This window comes from Meles meles, chromosome 13 (assembly GCF_922984935.1).
Source record: "Meles meles chromosome 13, mMelMel3.1 paternal haplotype, whole genome shotgun sequence".
In the NCBI taxonomy this organism is placed as follows: domain Eukaryota; kingdom Metazoa; phylum Chordata; class Mammalia; order Carnivora; family Mustelidae; genus Meles; species Meles meles.
The window spans coordinates 29,514,519-29,528,002 of NC_060078.1; the positions used below are offsets into that span (position 1 = coordinate 29,514,519).

The 13,484-nt window shown below is 39.9% G+C and overlaps 1 protein-coding gene across 1 annotated transcript in view; it reads right to left on the bottom strand.

The window, feature by feature from the left end:
* RUFY2 (RUN and FYVE domain containing 2) overlaps positions 1-13,484 on the bottom strand; it is a 55,708-nt gene that overhangs the window by 2,312 nt on the left and 39,912 nt on the right. Inside the window, exons 16-17 of the mRNA XM_046027170.1 lie at positions 6,457-6,505; positions 44-121 (exon numbers count right to left, since the gene is read on the bottom strand). Of these exons, the coding sequence (XP_045883126.1) occupies positions 44-121; positions 6,457-6,505 (127 nt within the window). The remainder of the gene's footprint in view (positions 1-43; positions 122-6,456; positions 6,506-13,484) is intronic.

The window sequence follows — 13,484 nt, forward strand, 5'->3', positions numbered from 1 at the left end:
TGTTTGCATCAAGTCCTTCGGACTCACTTCCTATCTCCCTTACCTTTCTCTTAGAGAGTGAGAATTCCGTTTCACAAAGTTTGCAATGTGTTGCTTCTTTGTCTTTCAACCAAACCAGTCCCTTGAAGGAAGAAGCATGAAAATTAATGCTAAAGTTATTAACATTAAAAATTACATGTGAACATTTTCAACCGAAAACATAATCTAAGGATATAGAGATGACTTGGAAATGAGTCCTTTTCTTTGAGAGATATTGAAATAGTTGGAGAATAAGCACATGTGAGATTTGCTTCAAAATAATCTGGGTGAGGGAAAAGGGATAGTTGAATATAAATACAAGAAAGGCCATATGCTGTGAGATACTGAAACTGGCTAATGGGTTAGTTTTTCTCTGTACAACTGTGGATGTTTCCATTACCAAATTTTTAAAAATTTAATTAGTAGGGGGGTGCCTGGGTGGCTCTGGGTTAAAGCCTCTGCCTTGGGCTCAGGTGATCCCAGGGTCCTGGGATGAGCCCCACATGGGGCTTTCTGCTCAGCGGGGAGCCTGTTTCCCTTCCTCTCAATGCCTGTCTCTGCGTACCTGTGATCTCTGTCAAATAAAATCTTAAAATTTATTAATGGGAATATTCTTTAAGGAAAAAGAGCCTTAGAGATTATCTAGTCCAACAGTATTTAAGGATACATTTCACTATGAAATGCATATGAGGGGGTGCCTGGGTGGCTCAGTGGGTTGGGGCCTCTGCCTTCGGCTCAGGTCATAATCCCAGCATCCTGGGATCGAGCCCCGCATTGGGCTCTCCGCGCAGCAGGGAGCCAGCTTCCCTCCTCTCTGCCTGCCTCTCTGCCTGCTTGTGATCTCTCTCTCTCTGTCAAATAAAATCTTTAAAAAAAAAATGCATATGAGTTTGGCAATATGTATTCCACGTACCATAGTAAGTCCTTAAAATCTGAAGAGAATTTGGAAATCACATTAGAATTCATTATTTTAGAGGAGACTTCACCTTAAGTTTTACATGGCTATTAATTTCCCTTAAATTCTATAACAAATGTAATGGCTACTGTGTAGATGAGTAGAAAATGTATTATTATAAGTCATTAACAGGTGAGAGAGAACATGACACCTGAAACTTCTAAATTGACCCATTCTTAACCCATCTAAAATCCTGACTAGGAACATTTTTTCCCTACAAAATTTTGTATAGAAGACCCAGGTGAAGGAAGTCTTCAGTGCTTCTGATTAATGCCATCATATGTTCCATTTTAAAACAGTCTCAAACTAAGCCATGTTGCTGCTGCCAAAGAACCAAGTACAGCTGACCCTTGAACAAATGGGGATCAGGGGTGGCAGCTTTCACATCAACAAAAATCTACATGTAACTCTTGACTCCTCCCAAAACTTTTCATTTAATAACTTGTTGACCAGAAGCCTTACCAGTAACAGTTAACATACATACTGTATATGTATTACATGTATACATATACTATTGTATTCTTAAAATCAAGCTGGGGGCGGGGCAGGGCCTGGATAGCTCATACCAGACATACCAGTAAATAATCAAATGAATTGTAGAATTTTTTAAAAACAGATGGGACCTTAAAGATAATTCAACGCAACTTGTTGAATGCTATTAAAAAGGAAGGTAACTTCCCAAATGTCCAAAAGCCACCTAGTGGAAGCAGCTTTGCTCCCTGCCAAGCTATATATAACCTTAAGGGATGGAGAGCCTACTATGAAGCAAATTTCCAAGCAAAAGTAATCTTTCTGACATCAGGGCTTGGTCGTGAGAATTATTTTTTTTTTTAAGATTTTATTTATTTGACAGATCGCAAATAGGCAGAGAGACAAGCAGAGGAAAAGGGGTAAGCAAGCTCCTTGCTGAGCAGAGAACTCAATGTGGGGCTCAATCCCAGGACCCTGAGATCATGACCTGAGCTGAAGGCAGAGGCTTTAACCCACTGAGCCACCCAGGTGCCCCTTCCAGAATGTTTACTTTTTTTTTCTTTTAGAATTATTTATTTGGAAGAGTGTGTGTGAACAGGGGGAAGAACAATGGTAGAGGGAAAGAAGCAGGCTCCACTGAGCCCAGAGCCCAATGCGGGGCTTGATCTCACAACGCTGAGATCAGGACTCAAGCCAAATTCAATGAAAGTTGGATGCTTAACTGACTGAGCCACCCAGGCACCCCTATACTTTTTTTCATTTGACTAAACTTACCCTTCCTGTCTCCCAAGGAGAAAAGCTATATACTGCAGGGTAGGCCTAGTGTGTCAGCTGGAAGAGACCTCAGAGATCAGTACCTACAGCTCCCATTTTACAGATAGGAAAACCTGTCCAGAAGGCTAAACCTGTCCAGAAAGCTAAAGTTGCTTCCTAAAAGAAACAGCTGTTTTCAAGCAGAGTCAAAACTAGAAGGGAGCAAGCTATTCCTCTGTAAACATGTCTATTATTCTCTGCCTAATTCCAGAATGTCAGAGACCCAACCACACCATGCCAAAAGGATATTAGAGGATCCTTCCCTAGGGAAACTCAGCTGCCACAGAGAAAAGTCCTGTGGATACTAACAATTTGGAGAGGGTACCCAACAGTTTGCTATTAACAGATTCTCTATGGTGAGGCCTACCAGTCTACAAAAACCCATTCCCATCTACCCAACCACCACACACAGGGCTTTTCAAGATTTTTTGTGTGAAGTGGGATTTTCCAACATTTAAGGAATAACGGGCATGAGGTAATTGAGCCAAACAAACCCAGGAAGGGAATTCAGAAGAAAGAAAGGTGGTAGCAAAAGAAAAACTATAATGAATATCCTCAGAGATAAAATGCAGGATGCCATTTTTAAAAGGAAAAATGAGTAAATAAGGGCGTGAATATAAAAAATATGGTAGCAGAGATTAAAAATTCTCCTAGAAAGCTGCACCTGAATCTAACCAAACCTTCACATTTAACTTCCAGTTTACAGGCAATAAGAGAACAGAGGAACAAGTTTAAAATTACTGTGGGCCAGCAGATAAAATCCAGAATATAAGAAACTCTGTAGGACAGCTATCCTAGACCATCAACTGGTCAACAGCAAGGACAAAAAAAATCCAGTCAAATATAAATCAATTTTCATACAGATCAAAACAGAGAACATAATGTTTTGTTGAAGACAGACATAAATGATAAAACTACAAAGAAAAACAACGTAATGATGAACACAGGGAGCAAACATTCTATTATAAGCTAATCAGAGTATGCAAGTGTTACTTTTTTTTAAATAAGTGTTTTTTTTTTTTTTAAAGATTTTATTTGAGAGAGAGCAAGTGTGAGAGAGGGGGAGAGAGAGGAGGGAAGAGGCACAGGGACAGGGTGAAGCAGACTTCTCACTGAGCAGGGAGCCTGACACATGGCTCAATCCCAGGACCCTGAGATCATGACCTGGGCTGAAGGCAGATGCTTTAACCCACTGAGCCACCCAGATGCCCTATGCTAGGGTTTTTAAGTTATATTTATACAGTTATATATTGGTATGTTTCATAATGAAAAAAACTTTACAGTACTTAAATGACAATTGGGCAGACATCCCTACCCATCCAAAAAAATGTGAGAGCAAAATAAAAGGCCTATATGCAGATGCACAAATTCTTAAAACCTTTGTAAACTTTTCAACTCCGCATTTTCTACGAAGCTACAGAAGGACGCATTTCCCGAAACAAGGCAGTAAGCCAAGAAAGACGTTAAAGGGTTCAGGTAACAGGAACTCCAACTAACATATAAGGGAATTCTAAAAATAGCAGCAAAGGAAAATACCAAGATAGGGGTGACCAAACCTTACTGAAGCAGAAGAGCGAAGAACTCCACGAGGGGTGACTCCAAGGGAAAAAAAAACCTGATTCATTTTGCCATAGGAAAAACTTTTTTTTTTAAGATTTTATTTATTTGAGAGAGCGTAAGCAGGGTGAAGGGCAAGGGAGAAGCAGACACCCCACTGAGCAGGGAGCCCAATGTGGAACTCAATCCCGGGACTCCGGGATCATGACCTAAGCCGAAGGCAAGATGCTTAACTGACTGAGCCACCCAGGTGCCCCAACATGGGAAAAGCTTTAATCAAGAAGCATGTTAGGGGGGCACCTGGGTGGCTCAGTGGGTTAAGCCGCTGCCTTCGGCTCAGGTCATGATCTCAGGGTCCTGGGATCGAGTCCCGCGTCGGGCTCTCTGCTCAGCGGAGAGCCTGCTTCCCTTCCTCTCTCTCTGCCTGCCTCTCTGTGATTTCTCTCTGTCAAATAAAATCTTTAAAAAAAAAAAAAAAAAGAAGCATGTTAGGGAGGCACCTGGGCTCAGGTCATGATCCCAGAGCCCTGGGATCAAGCCCTGCATGGTGCTCTCTGCTCAGCAGGGAGCCTACTTCTCACTCTCTCTGCCTGCCTCTCTGTCTACTTGTGATCTCTGTCTGTCAAATAAATTAAAAACTTTTTTTTAAAAAGAAGCATGTTAGGGGCGTGCCTGGTTGGCTCAGTCGGTGGAGGATCCGACTCTTGGGTTTCCACTTAAGTCGTGACTGAGCCCCGCACTGAGCCCCATGTTGGGGCTCTGTGTTCAGTGTAGAGTCGGCTTGTCTCTCTCCTTCTGCCCATCCCCTCCCCCACTACCACACCCTCTCAAATAAATCTTTTTTCTTTTTTAGATTTTATTTGTCAGGGCACGGGCAGGGGGAACGACAGGCAGAGGGAGAAGCAGGCTCCCCACTGAGCAAGTAGCTTCATGTAGGACTTGATCCCAGGAACTGGGATCATGACCTGAGCTGAAGGCAGATGCTTAATCGTCTGAGCCACCCAGGGATCCCTAAATAAATAAAATCTTTAAAACAAAAAAAAAGCATAAAAAGTATTTGTATAAGAAATTTCAAATGCTCTAATACAAAACTTTATTTTTTAAAACTCAATTTAGGGGCGTCTGGGTGGCTCAGTGGGTTAAGCCTCTGCCTTCGGCTCAGGTCATGATCTCAGGGTCCTGGGATCGAGCCCACCATCAGTCTCTCTGCTCGGCAGAGAGCCTGCTTCTCCCTCTCTTTCTCTGCCTGCCTCTCTGCCTGCTTGTGATTTCTCTCTGTCAAATACATAAAATCTTAAAAAAAAAACCCAAAACTTAAAAAAAATAAAACTCAATTTAGTTAATTGAGCATAATCTTAGTATAATATGAATTAATAGTATAATATGAATTTCAGGGGAAAGGCAATTATTAATTCCAGAGGGAAAAAGAAACAGTTCAAGAAAGAAAGCATAATCACAATACACTACATGCAAAGAACTACATTTAAATAGTCAAAGAATGTATAGTAAATGAATTACATGAAAACTTTTAATTACACTGGGAGGACAATGAAGAGCAAACAGACCAGGGTGAAAGTAAGCAAAATTCCTCATCTACCATCTTAACTAGGCTATAGATAGGTCTAAAATAGGTCTTAAATAAGTGGGTGAATAATATATACTGCCTATTATTTAGATATAGAGGGCAAAGCCAGAAGAAACAACTAAAAGAACTGGAAGTAGCTCCCTTCAGGTGGCAGGAGCTAGGTTGGATAAGGGACAGGGGGTGAAGAACAGAAGACTGCTGGGGCGCCTGGGTGGCTCAGTGGATTAAGCCGCTGCCTTCGGCTCAGGTCATGATCTCAGGGTCCTGGGATCGAGCCCCGCGTCGGGCTCTGTGCTCCGCGGGGAGCCTGCTTCCTCCTCTCTCTCTGCCTGCCTATCTGCCTACTTGTGATCTCTCTCTCTGTCAAATAAATAAATAAAAAAATCTTTAAAAAAAAAAAGAAAAAAAAAAGAAGACTGCTACCATTTTTTTTTTTTTAATTCTAGCACTAATTCACTTTTTAAATTATTTTCATGTAACACTTTGCTAAAAAAACAGGATGCGAAGCTGCGTGGTGGGAGGCAATCTCACTGAACTACTCACAGAAAGACTATTGTAGAAGGGACTCTGTGTCCAGATGCATTCAGAACCATCTACTCAAACACTGTACTAATCACTTTTCTCACATATTAACCTCAATATTCAAAGCAACCTGCAAAATCATATGCCCATTTCAGAAGCCATTCAGAAGAGGAAACAAACTCCATGAAGGTATGACTTGCTGCCAGTCAAAACTAGTAAGTAACAGGCCAGCACAGGAACTCAAGGACTCTTGAAGATAAGATTCACTATCAGGACATGCTTCATACATGCTTCATACATGCATCATACATGCTTCAAAAAAATTCTTTCCAAGGTCATTTCCAACATGATTACTGATTCTAGATATGTAACAGGCAAGAGTTGGATCCCCATCATCCCGGACACCTGTCTGGGGCGTCTGCCTCTATAACCCTGGGTTTCAGGAACAGTACCTTAGGTTGATACAGGGCTTTACCTTCTATTGGAGACACACATATATCCCTACTTTCCTACTTGAGAAAGAGTTTCTACTCACCTGCAATGCTTTGTTGGCTTCTTTTATATCTTCTATTTTAAGTTTTGATCTGAAAAGATTACAATGGGTCTGTGTGTCAGTAAATATATTAAACACAGAACATCTAGCAATTCATTCAGGTATTGGTTTTCCATAGGATATAAAATTGTATATACTAAATGATTCTAATGATCTTCTTTGACCAGTGGGATTATATTTTATATTTTCCTATATTTTCTAAAAGCAAAAATGTCCTTTTTAAATTTAAAAAAATTGCTTTAGCAAAAGAATATTGGCATTCTCATGTGGTTGTGACAGTATCGGTAATAGCATTTACCGTAAGCTCAGAGTGCACCAGACATGTTATATGAACTTTGCATATATATGCTCATTTAACCTTCAAAAAAAAAGCCCTAACTAGGTTTCTTTTTTAAGATTTTATTTATTTATTCATGAGAGACAGAGAGAGAGGGAGGCAGAGGCAGAGGCAGAGGGAGAAGCAGACTCCCTGGGACTTGATCCCAGGACCCAGGGATCATGACCTGAGTCAAAGGCAGAGGCTTAACCAACTGAGCCAACCAGGCACCCCCAAAACCCACCTATTTTAAAGATCAATTAGAGGCACCTAGGTGGCTCAGTCATTAAGCGTCTGCCTTCGGCACAGGTCATGATCCTGGGGTCCTGGGATTGAGTCCGACATCAGGCTCCCTGCTCTTCGGGCAACCTGCTTCTCCCTCTCCCAGTACCCTTGCTTGTGTTCCCTCTCTGGCTGTCTCACTTTGTCAAATAAATAAATAAAATCTTAAAAAAAAAGATTAATCAGTATCAATAAAGTGAAGGCTGATGAGGTTTCATCACTCATAACAGGTCACAGAGGCAGTAACTGTGGAAGCCAGGATTCAAACTCTGTTCTTTGTGACGCTAAAGCCCACGCTAGCCATTATACACACGATTTCTCTACCACGTGCAAATGAACGGTAAGAGTGGGAATATTAAGGAAAATATAATTCTGATACTTTTCACCTTTTGAAAATACGTATCAATGAACTTGCAAATTATAAACAGCACTATTTATCTGTGACCCTACTACCCAGAGAGGATAATCTGCATGTTGGTGAGTATGTGTATATTATATTTATTTATTTATTTATTTTTAAAGATTTTATTTATTTGACAGACAGAGATCACAAGTAGGCAGAGAGGCAGGCAGAGAGAGAGACAGAAGCAGGCTCCCCGCTGAGCAGACAGCCCGATGTGGGGCTCGATCCCAGAACCTGGGATCATGATCAGAGCTGAAGGCAGAGGCTTTAACCCACTGAGCCACCCAGGTGCCCCGAGTATGTGTATATTTAAAAAATGTATTTAAATTCATTTAAACATGTAGTGTATTTTTGGTTTCAGAAGTAGAGGTCAGTGATTCATCAGTCTTATGTAACCTCTAGTACTCATTACATCATCTGCTTCCTTAATGCCCATCACCCAGTAACCCTATCCCCCCGAGTATGTGTATATTTTAAATGGAATCATCATTTATATAGTTTCCCATAAATAGCTCTTTTCAGGTAATAATAGATCTTGAAAGACAGAGCTATTGGCTTGTCGTTAAGCATCTGCCACATCATTATGGTAAAATGGTTACATGGTAGACAATGAAATATATAAAGTAGTTTATATAATCACCTACTGTGGAACTTTCAACTTATTTCAAATTTCTCACCACAAAAATTGTTCATTAAAATTGGAATGACCAAAATATTTGTATTCTTTTTCATAGGAAAACTACTTAAAAATGAAATGACTGGATCAAAAGATATATAAAGTCCCTGCTCCTGAGGCAACAGTAGGAAATGGCTTCATACTACTAGTGTTCCTTGTTCCAAGACATAAAAACAAAATGTAGTTTTCTTAATCTAGTTCATACTTCTACAGTGGGAAAAATCAATGTAAAACTACAGAGATTAAAAATAGAACAAAATTTTCTTGGCAAATTCACATCTATAAAACGTAGCTGAAAAAAATGGATGCCGGAGAGAATAATGGTCAAAACAGTAACTGTGCTACACAGAAAACCAGAATATGGAATCAAAGTAGCTTAATGGCATTTGCTACAGAAATTGTTATGACATTCACTGGCGTTGATATATTTCTGGGTAAAATGCCTTTAATTACAAATAGGGACACAGCTAATACTGCCCCCTCTGATATGAACTGCCAAACTACCCTAAAGAATGGAGTAGCAGCCACAGTTCCAGTAAACAAAATGTACAAGAACATCTCCTCTCTGTAGGGAGGAAACAGAGGTCCATATTATTCATTTTAATTAGCTTTTATTTAGAAATATTTAACTGTGTAAAAAAGTTCAACTGTGGCATGAAAACAGCAGAGAGAAGGGCCAAGATAAAACACGAGGCTGTAATAAATGTGACACAATCGATGATGACACCACAGGGAAAATCCGTAAATGATAAAACCTCTGATAATCCTGAAACCTCTGCTTTGAGGAAAGAAAAAAAATCTGTCATTTTCTTTATGTGGAAAGAATCTCTTTTACAGAATACTATGTTTGCAAGAGTCCTAGAAATTTGTTTTTCCAAACTAAAAACTCTTGTTGGAATTTAAGCTTTGATGAGTATAAGAGAAAAGCTATTTACCATCCTTCACATATTTTTAACTCAGTCACTCTAACACAGACACAGTAGTTTAGGTTCTCTTCCTTGAATATTCCATCCTAGTATTTCATGTTCCACATTTTCTTCAAATATGAACAGCTCGTTTTCATTTTGTTTAATCCTCAAATTAGTCTCTCTATAAGGTAACTGATTCAGAATAACACTTAAAACCTTTCAAAATTTATCAAAAATTCTTTTTAAGAATCCTTTAATAAGAAATAAGAGTCAATACTTCATTAGTGAAAATATTTTTCTAGTTAAAATTAACCGTTTACATTTAAAATCACAGGTTCAGAAACTGGAGCAGTAGAAAGTAATTTTCATATCCAACCTCATCTGACATGAAAACGGATATTCTGGTTGTGATAAAGCAAAGGTGCTGTGCTAGAGGCTTTCACGTGCTTATTCTCGGTTAATTAGAAAAAGCACCCTTTGGGGATTTTATAACTCTCCATTTTACAAATGTGGAAGTGGGCTTAGAAGTATTAAATAACCCTAAGTCACAAAACTAGTAAATGGTAGAGGAATCCTTATTCCTGTGAGTGATACTAATGAATACTAATTTTTAAGTTTAATCATAACTTGAAAACACAGTCTTGGGGCGCCTGGGTGGCTCTGTCATTAAGCGTCTGCCTTTGGCTCAGGTCATGATCCCAGGGTCCTGGGATCGAGCTCTACATTAGGCTCCCTGCTTGCGGGGGAAGCCTGCTTCTCCCTCTCCCACTCCCCATACTTGTGTTCCCTCTCTCGTTGTCTCTCTCTGTCAAGAAAATAAAAATCTTAAAAAAAAAAAAAAAAGTATTGAATGGTTCTTTCTAAAACCTAAATTTTCCCTTTTAATAAAATTAAATGTGGTTCATATTATGGTTCAAATAACCTTTATCCTCCCATTCCACATTTTAAATAATACCCAAATGGTCTATATAAAGCCTAAAGGCTCCTGGTAAATTAGAAGCAAAGATTAAAAAGTACTGATCCAGGGCGCTTGGGTGGCTCAGTGGGTTAAAGTGGTCAGCTCAGGTCATGATCTCAGAGTCCTGGGATCAAGTCCTATATCAGGCTCTCTGCTCAGCAGGGAGCCTGCTTCCCTTCCTCTCTCTGTCTGCCTCTCTGCCTACTTGTGATCTCTGTCTGTCAAATAAATAAATAAAATCTTCAAAAAAAAAAAAAAAAGTACTGATCCAACCTCAGTCCCTCCTCAACAAATTTTTAAAAAGATACTCATTCATCACGCCGTGTATTAGGGAAGAATTTGATATCTTATAATCACAGGAGCAGGAGGATGAAAAGGAAGAAAAAGCGTTTCACAGATAATCTGCTGTGGTATAGGAGACTTCATAGGGGCCACTGGTCCTCCTCTAGCCTTGATAAATTATTCTCACCACTTAAGAGGACTATGGTTAAGAAAGGATAAAACGGGGTGGGGGGAACCAAAGCAAAGGGTAAAAGGAGTTCTGACTCAAAGCTCACCCTACGCATGTCTTACGGACTGTAGACCCAGAAACAACAGAGGAAAACTAACAAATCTCTGCCATAACAATTCAAAGATTAACAAGGAAAAAAACCTCATAAAGAAGTAAAAAGACAAATGGAAGATGTACAAGTGTACAATTTTTAAAATCCCCTAAGAAAGGGGCACCTGGGTGGCTCAGTGGGTTAAGCCTCTGCCTTCGGCTCAGGTCATGATCTCAGGGTCCTGGGATCCAGCCCAGCATCTCAGCAGGGAGCCTGCTTCCCCCTCTCTCTCTGCCTGCCTCTCTGCCTACTTGTGATCTCTGTCTGTCAAATAAATAAATCTATTTAAAAAAAGATCCCCTAACAAAAAGAGCAACCAAAAATACGCACAGGATATGAACAGGCAGTAAGCTATGAATACAAATGGGACACAGATAGATACAGATGTTCAGGAGCACCTGGCTGGCTTCACCTCTGGAGCATGCAACACTTGATCTCAGGGTTTGAGCCCCTCATTGAGCGTAGAGATTACTTAAGTAGATAAATACAGATGCTCAACTGTGGTTATGGTTAAAAAAATACAAAACAAGATTTCCAACTATCAGACTGGCAAAAGCATTTTCTCCTACTAATTTTAGCTATATTGAAGGGGTCTAATACCGGAAATAGAGGATGATTTGGCACTACAGAATTTTACAGAGCACATTCCTTTTTTTTTCAGAGAGGGATCACAAGTAGGCAGAGAGGCAGGCAGAGAGCCCTATAGAGCACATTCTTTTTGGCCCAGCAATCACCTCTAGGAACGTACCCTTTAGATATACTCACTGAAGTTTATCAAGATATATCCACACACACAAGATTTCACAGCAATATCGTTTATAAAAGAAAAAAAATTAGGAAGTTTAAATTATAGCAAGCCCATCCTATGGAACATCTTGATGTACTGATATGGAAAAACCTCTAATATATTCTAAAGTAAAAAAAGAAATTCACAAACTTCAGAAGAACATGCAGATAGCAGTAACAGAGGCATTAGGCATGTGTAAAAAAACTTGGTGAAAAATAAAAAAAACTTAGTCAAAATAACCTTTGAAAATTCCTTAAGTAGCCCATAAATAAACTCTCAACTCTATGTTCAACTAATCTTCAACAAAGCAGGAAAGAATGTCCAATGGAAAAAAAGACAGTCTCTTCAACAAATGGTGTGGGGAAAATGAAACCGGACCATCACCTTCCACCACACACAAAAATAGACTCAAAATGGATGAAAGACCTAAATGTGAAACAGGAATCCCTCAAAATCCTTGAGGAGAACACAGGCAGCAAGCTCTTCAACCTCAGCCACAGCAAGTCTTTCCTAGATATATTGCCAAAGGCAAGGGAAGCAAGGGCAAAAATGAACTACTAGGTCTTCATCAGATAAAAAGCTTTTACAAACAGCAAAGAAAAACAATAGTCAACAAAACCGAAAGACAACCAACAGAATGGGAGAAAATATCTGCAAATGACATATCAGATAATGGGCTAGTATCCAAAATCTACAAAAACTTCTCAAACTCAACACCCAAAGAACAAAGAATCCATCAAGAAATGGGCAGAGGAAAGAAGACATCCAGATGGACAGCAGACACATGAAAAAGTGATCCACATCACTCGGCATCAGGGAAATACAAATCAAAACCACAATGAGGTATCACCTCACACCAGTCAGAATGGCTAAAATTAACAAGTCAGGAAATGACAGATGCTGGCGAGGATGCGGAGAAAGGGGAACCCTCCTACACTGTTGGTGGGAATGCAAGCTGGTGCAGCCACTCTGGAAAACAGCATGGAGTTCCTCAAAAAGTTGAAAATAGAACTACCCTATGACCCAGCAATTGCACTACTGGGCATTTACCCTAAAGATATAAATATAGTGATCCGAAGGGGCACATGCACCCGAATGTTTATAGCAGCAATGTCTACAATAGCCAAACTATGGAAAGAACCTAGATGTCCATCAACAGATGAATGGATAAAGAAGATGTGGTATATATACACAATGGAATACTATGCAGCCATCAAAAGAAATGAAATCTTGCCATTTGCGACGACGTGGATGGAATTAGAGGGTATCATGCTTAGTGAAATAAGTCAATAGGAGAAAGACAACTATCATGTATCAACTATCATTTCCTGATATGAGGAAATGGAGATGCAACATGCAACAGGGGGGGTTAGGGGGATAGAAGAATAAATGAAACAAGATGGGATTGGGAGGAAGACAAACCATAAGTGACTCTTAATCTCACAAAACAAACTGAGGGTTGCTGGGGGGAGGGGGGTTGGGAGAGGGGGGTGGGGTTATGGACATTGGGGAGGGTATGTGCTATGGTGAGTGCTGTGAAGTGTGTAAACCTGGCGATTCACAGACCTGTACCCCTGGGGATAAAAATATGTTTATAAAAAAAATTAAAAATAAAAAATTTAATAAAATTTGAAAAAAAAAAAAAAAAAAAAAAAAAAAGAAATGGGCAGAGGACATGAACAGATATTTCTTCAAAGAAGACATCCAGATGGCCAACAGACACATGAAAAAGTGCTCCACGTCACTCGGCATCAGGGAAATACAAATCAAAACCACAGTAAGATACCACCTTTCACAGGTCAGAATGGCTAAAACTAACGAGTCAGGAAATAATAGATGTTGGCAAGGATGCAGAGAAAGGAGAACCCTCCTACACTGTTGGTGGGAATGCAAGCTGGTGCAGCCACTCTGGAAAACAGCATGGAGGTTCCTCAAAGAGTTGAAAATAGAGCTACCCAATGACCCAGCAATTGCACTACTGGGTATTTTACCCCAAAGATACAAATGTAGTGATCCAAAGGGGCACATGCACCCGAATGTTTATAGCAGCAATGTCCACAATAGCCAAACTATGGAAA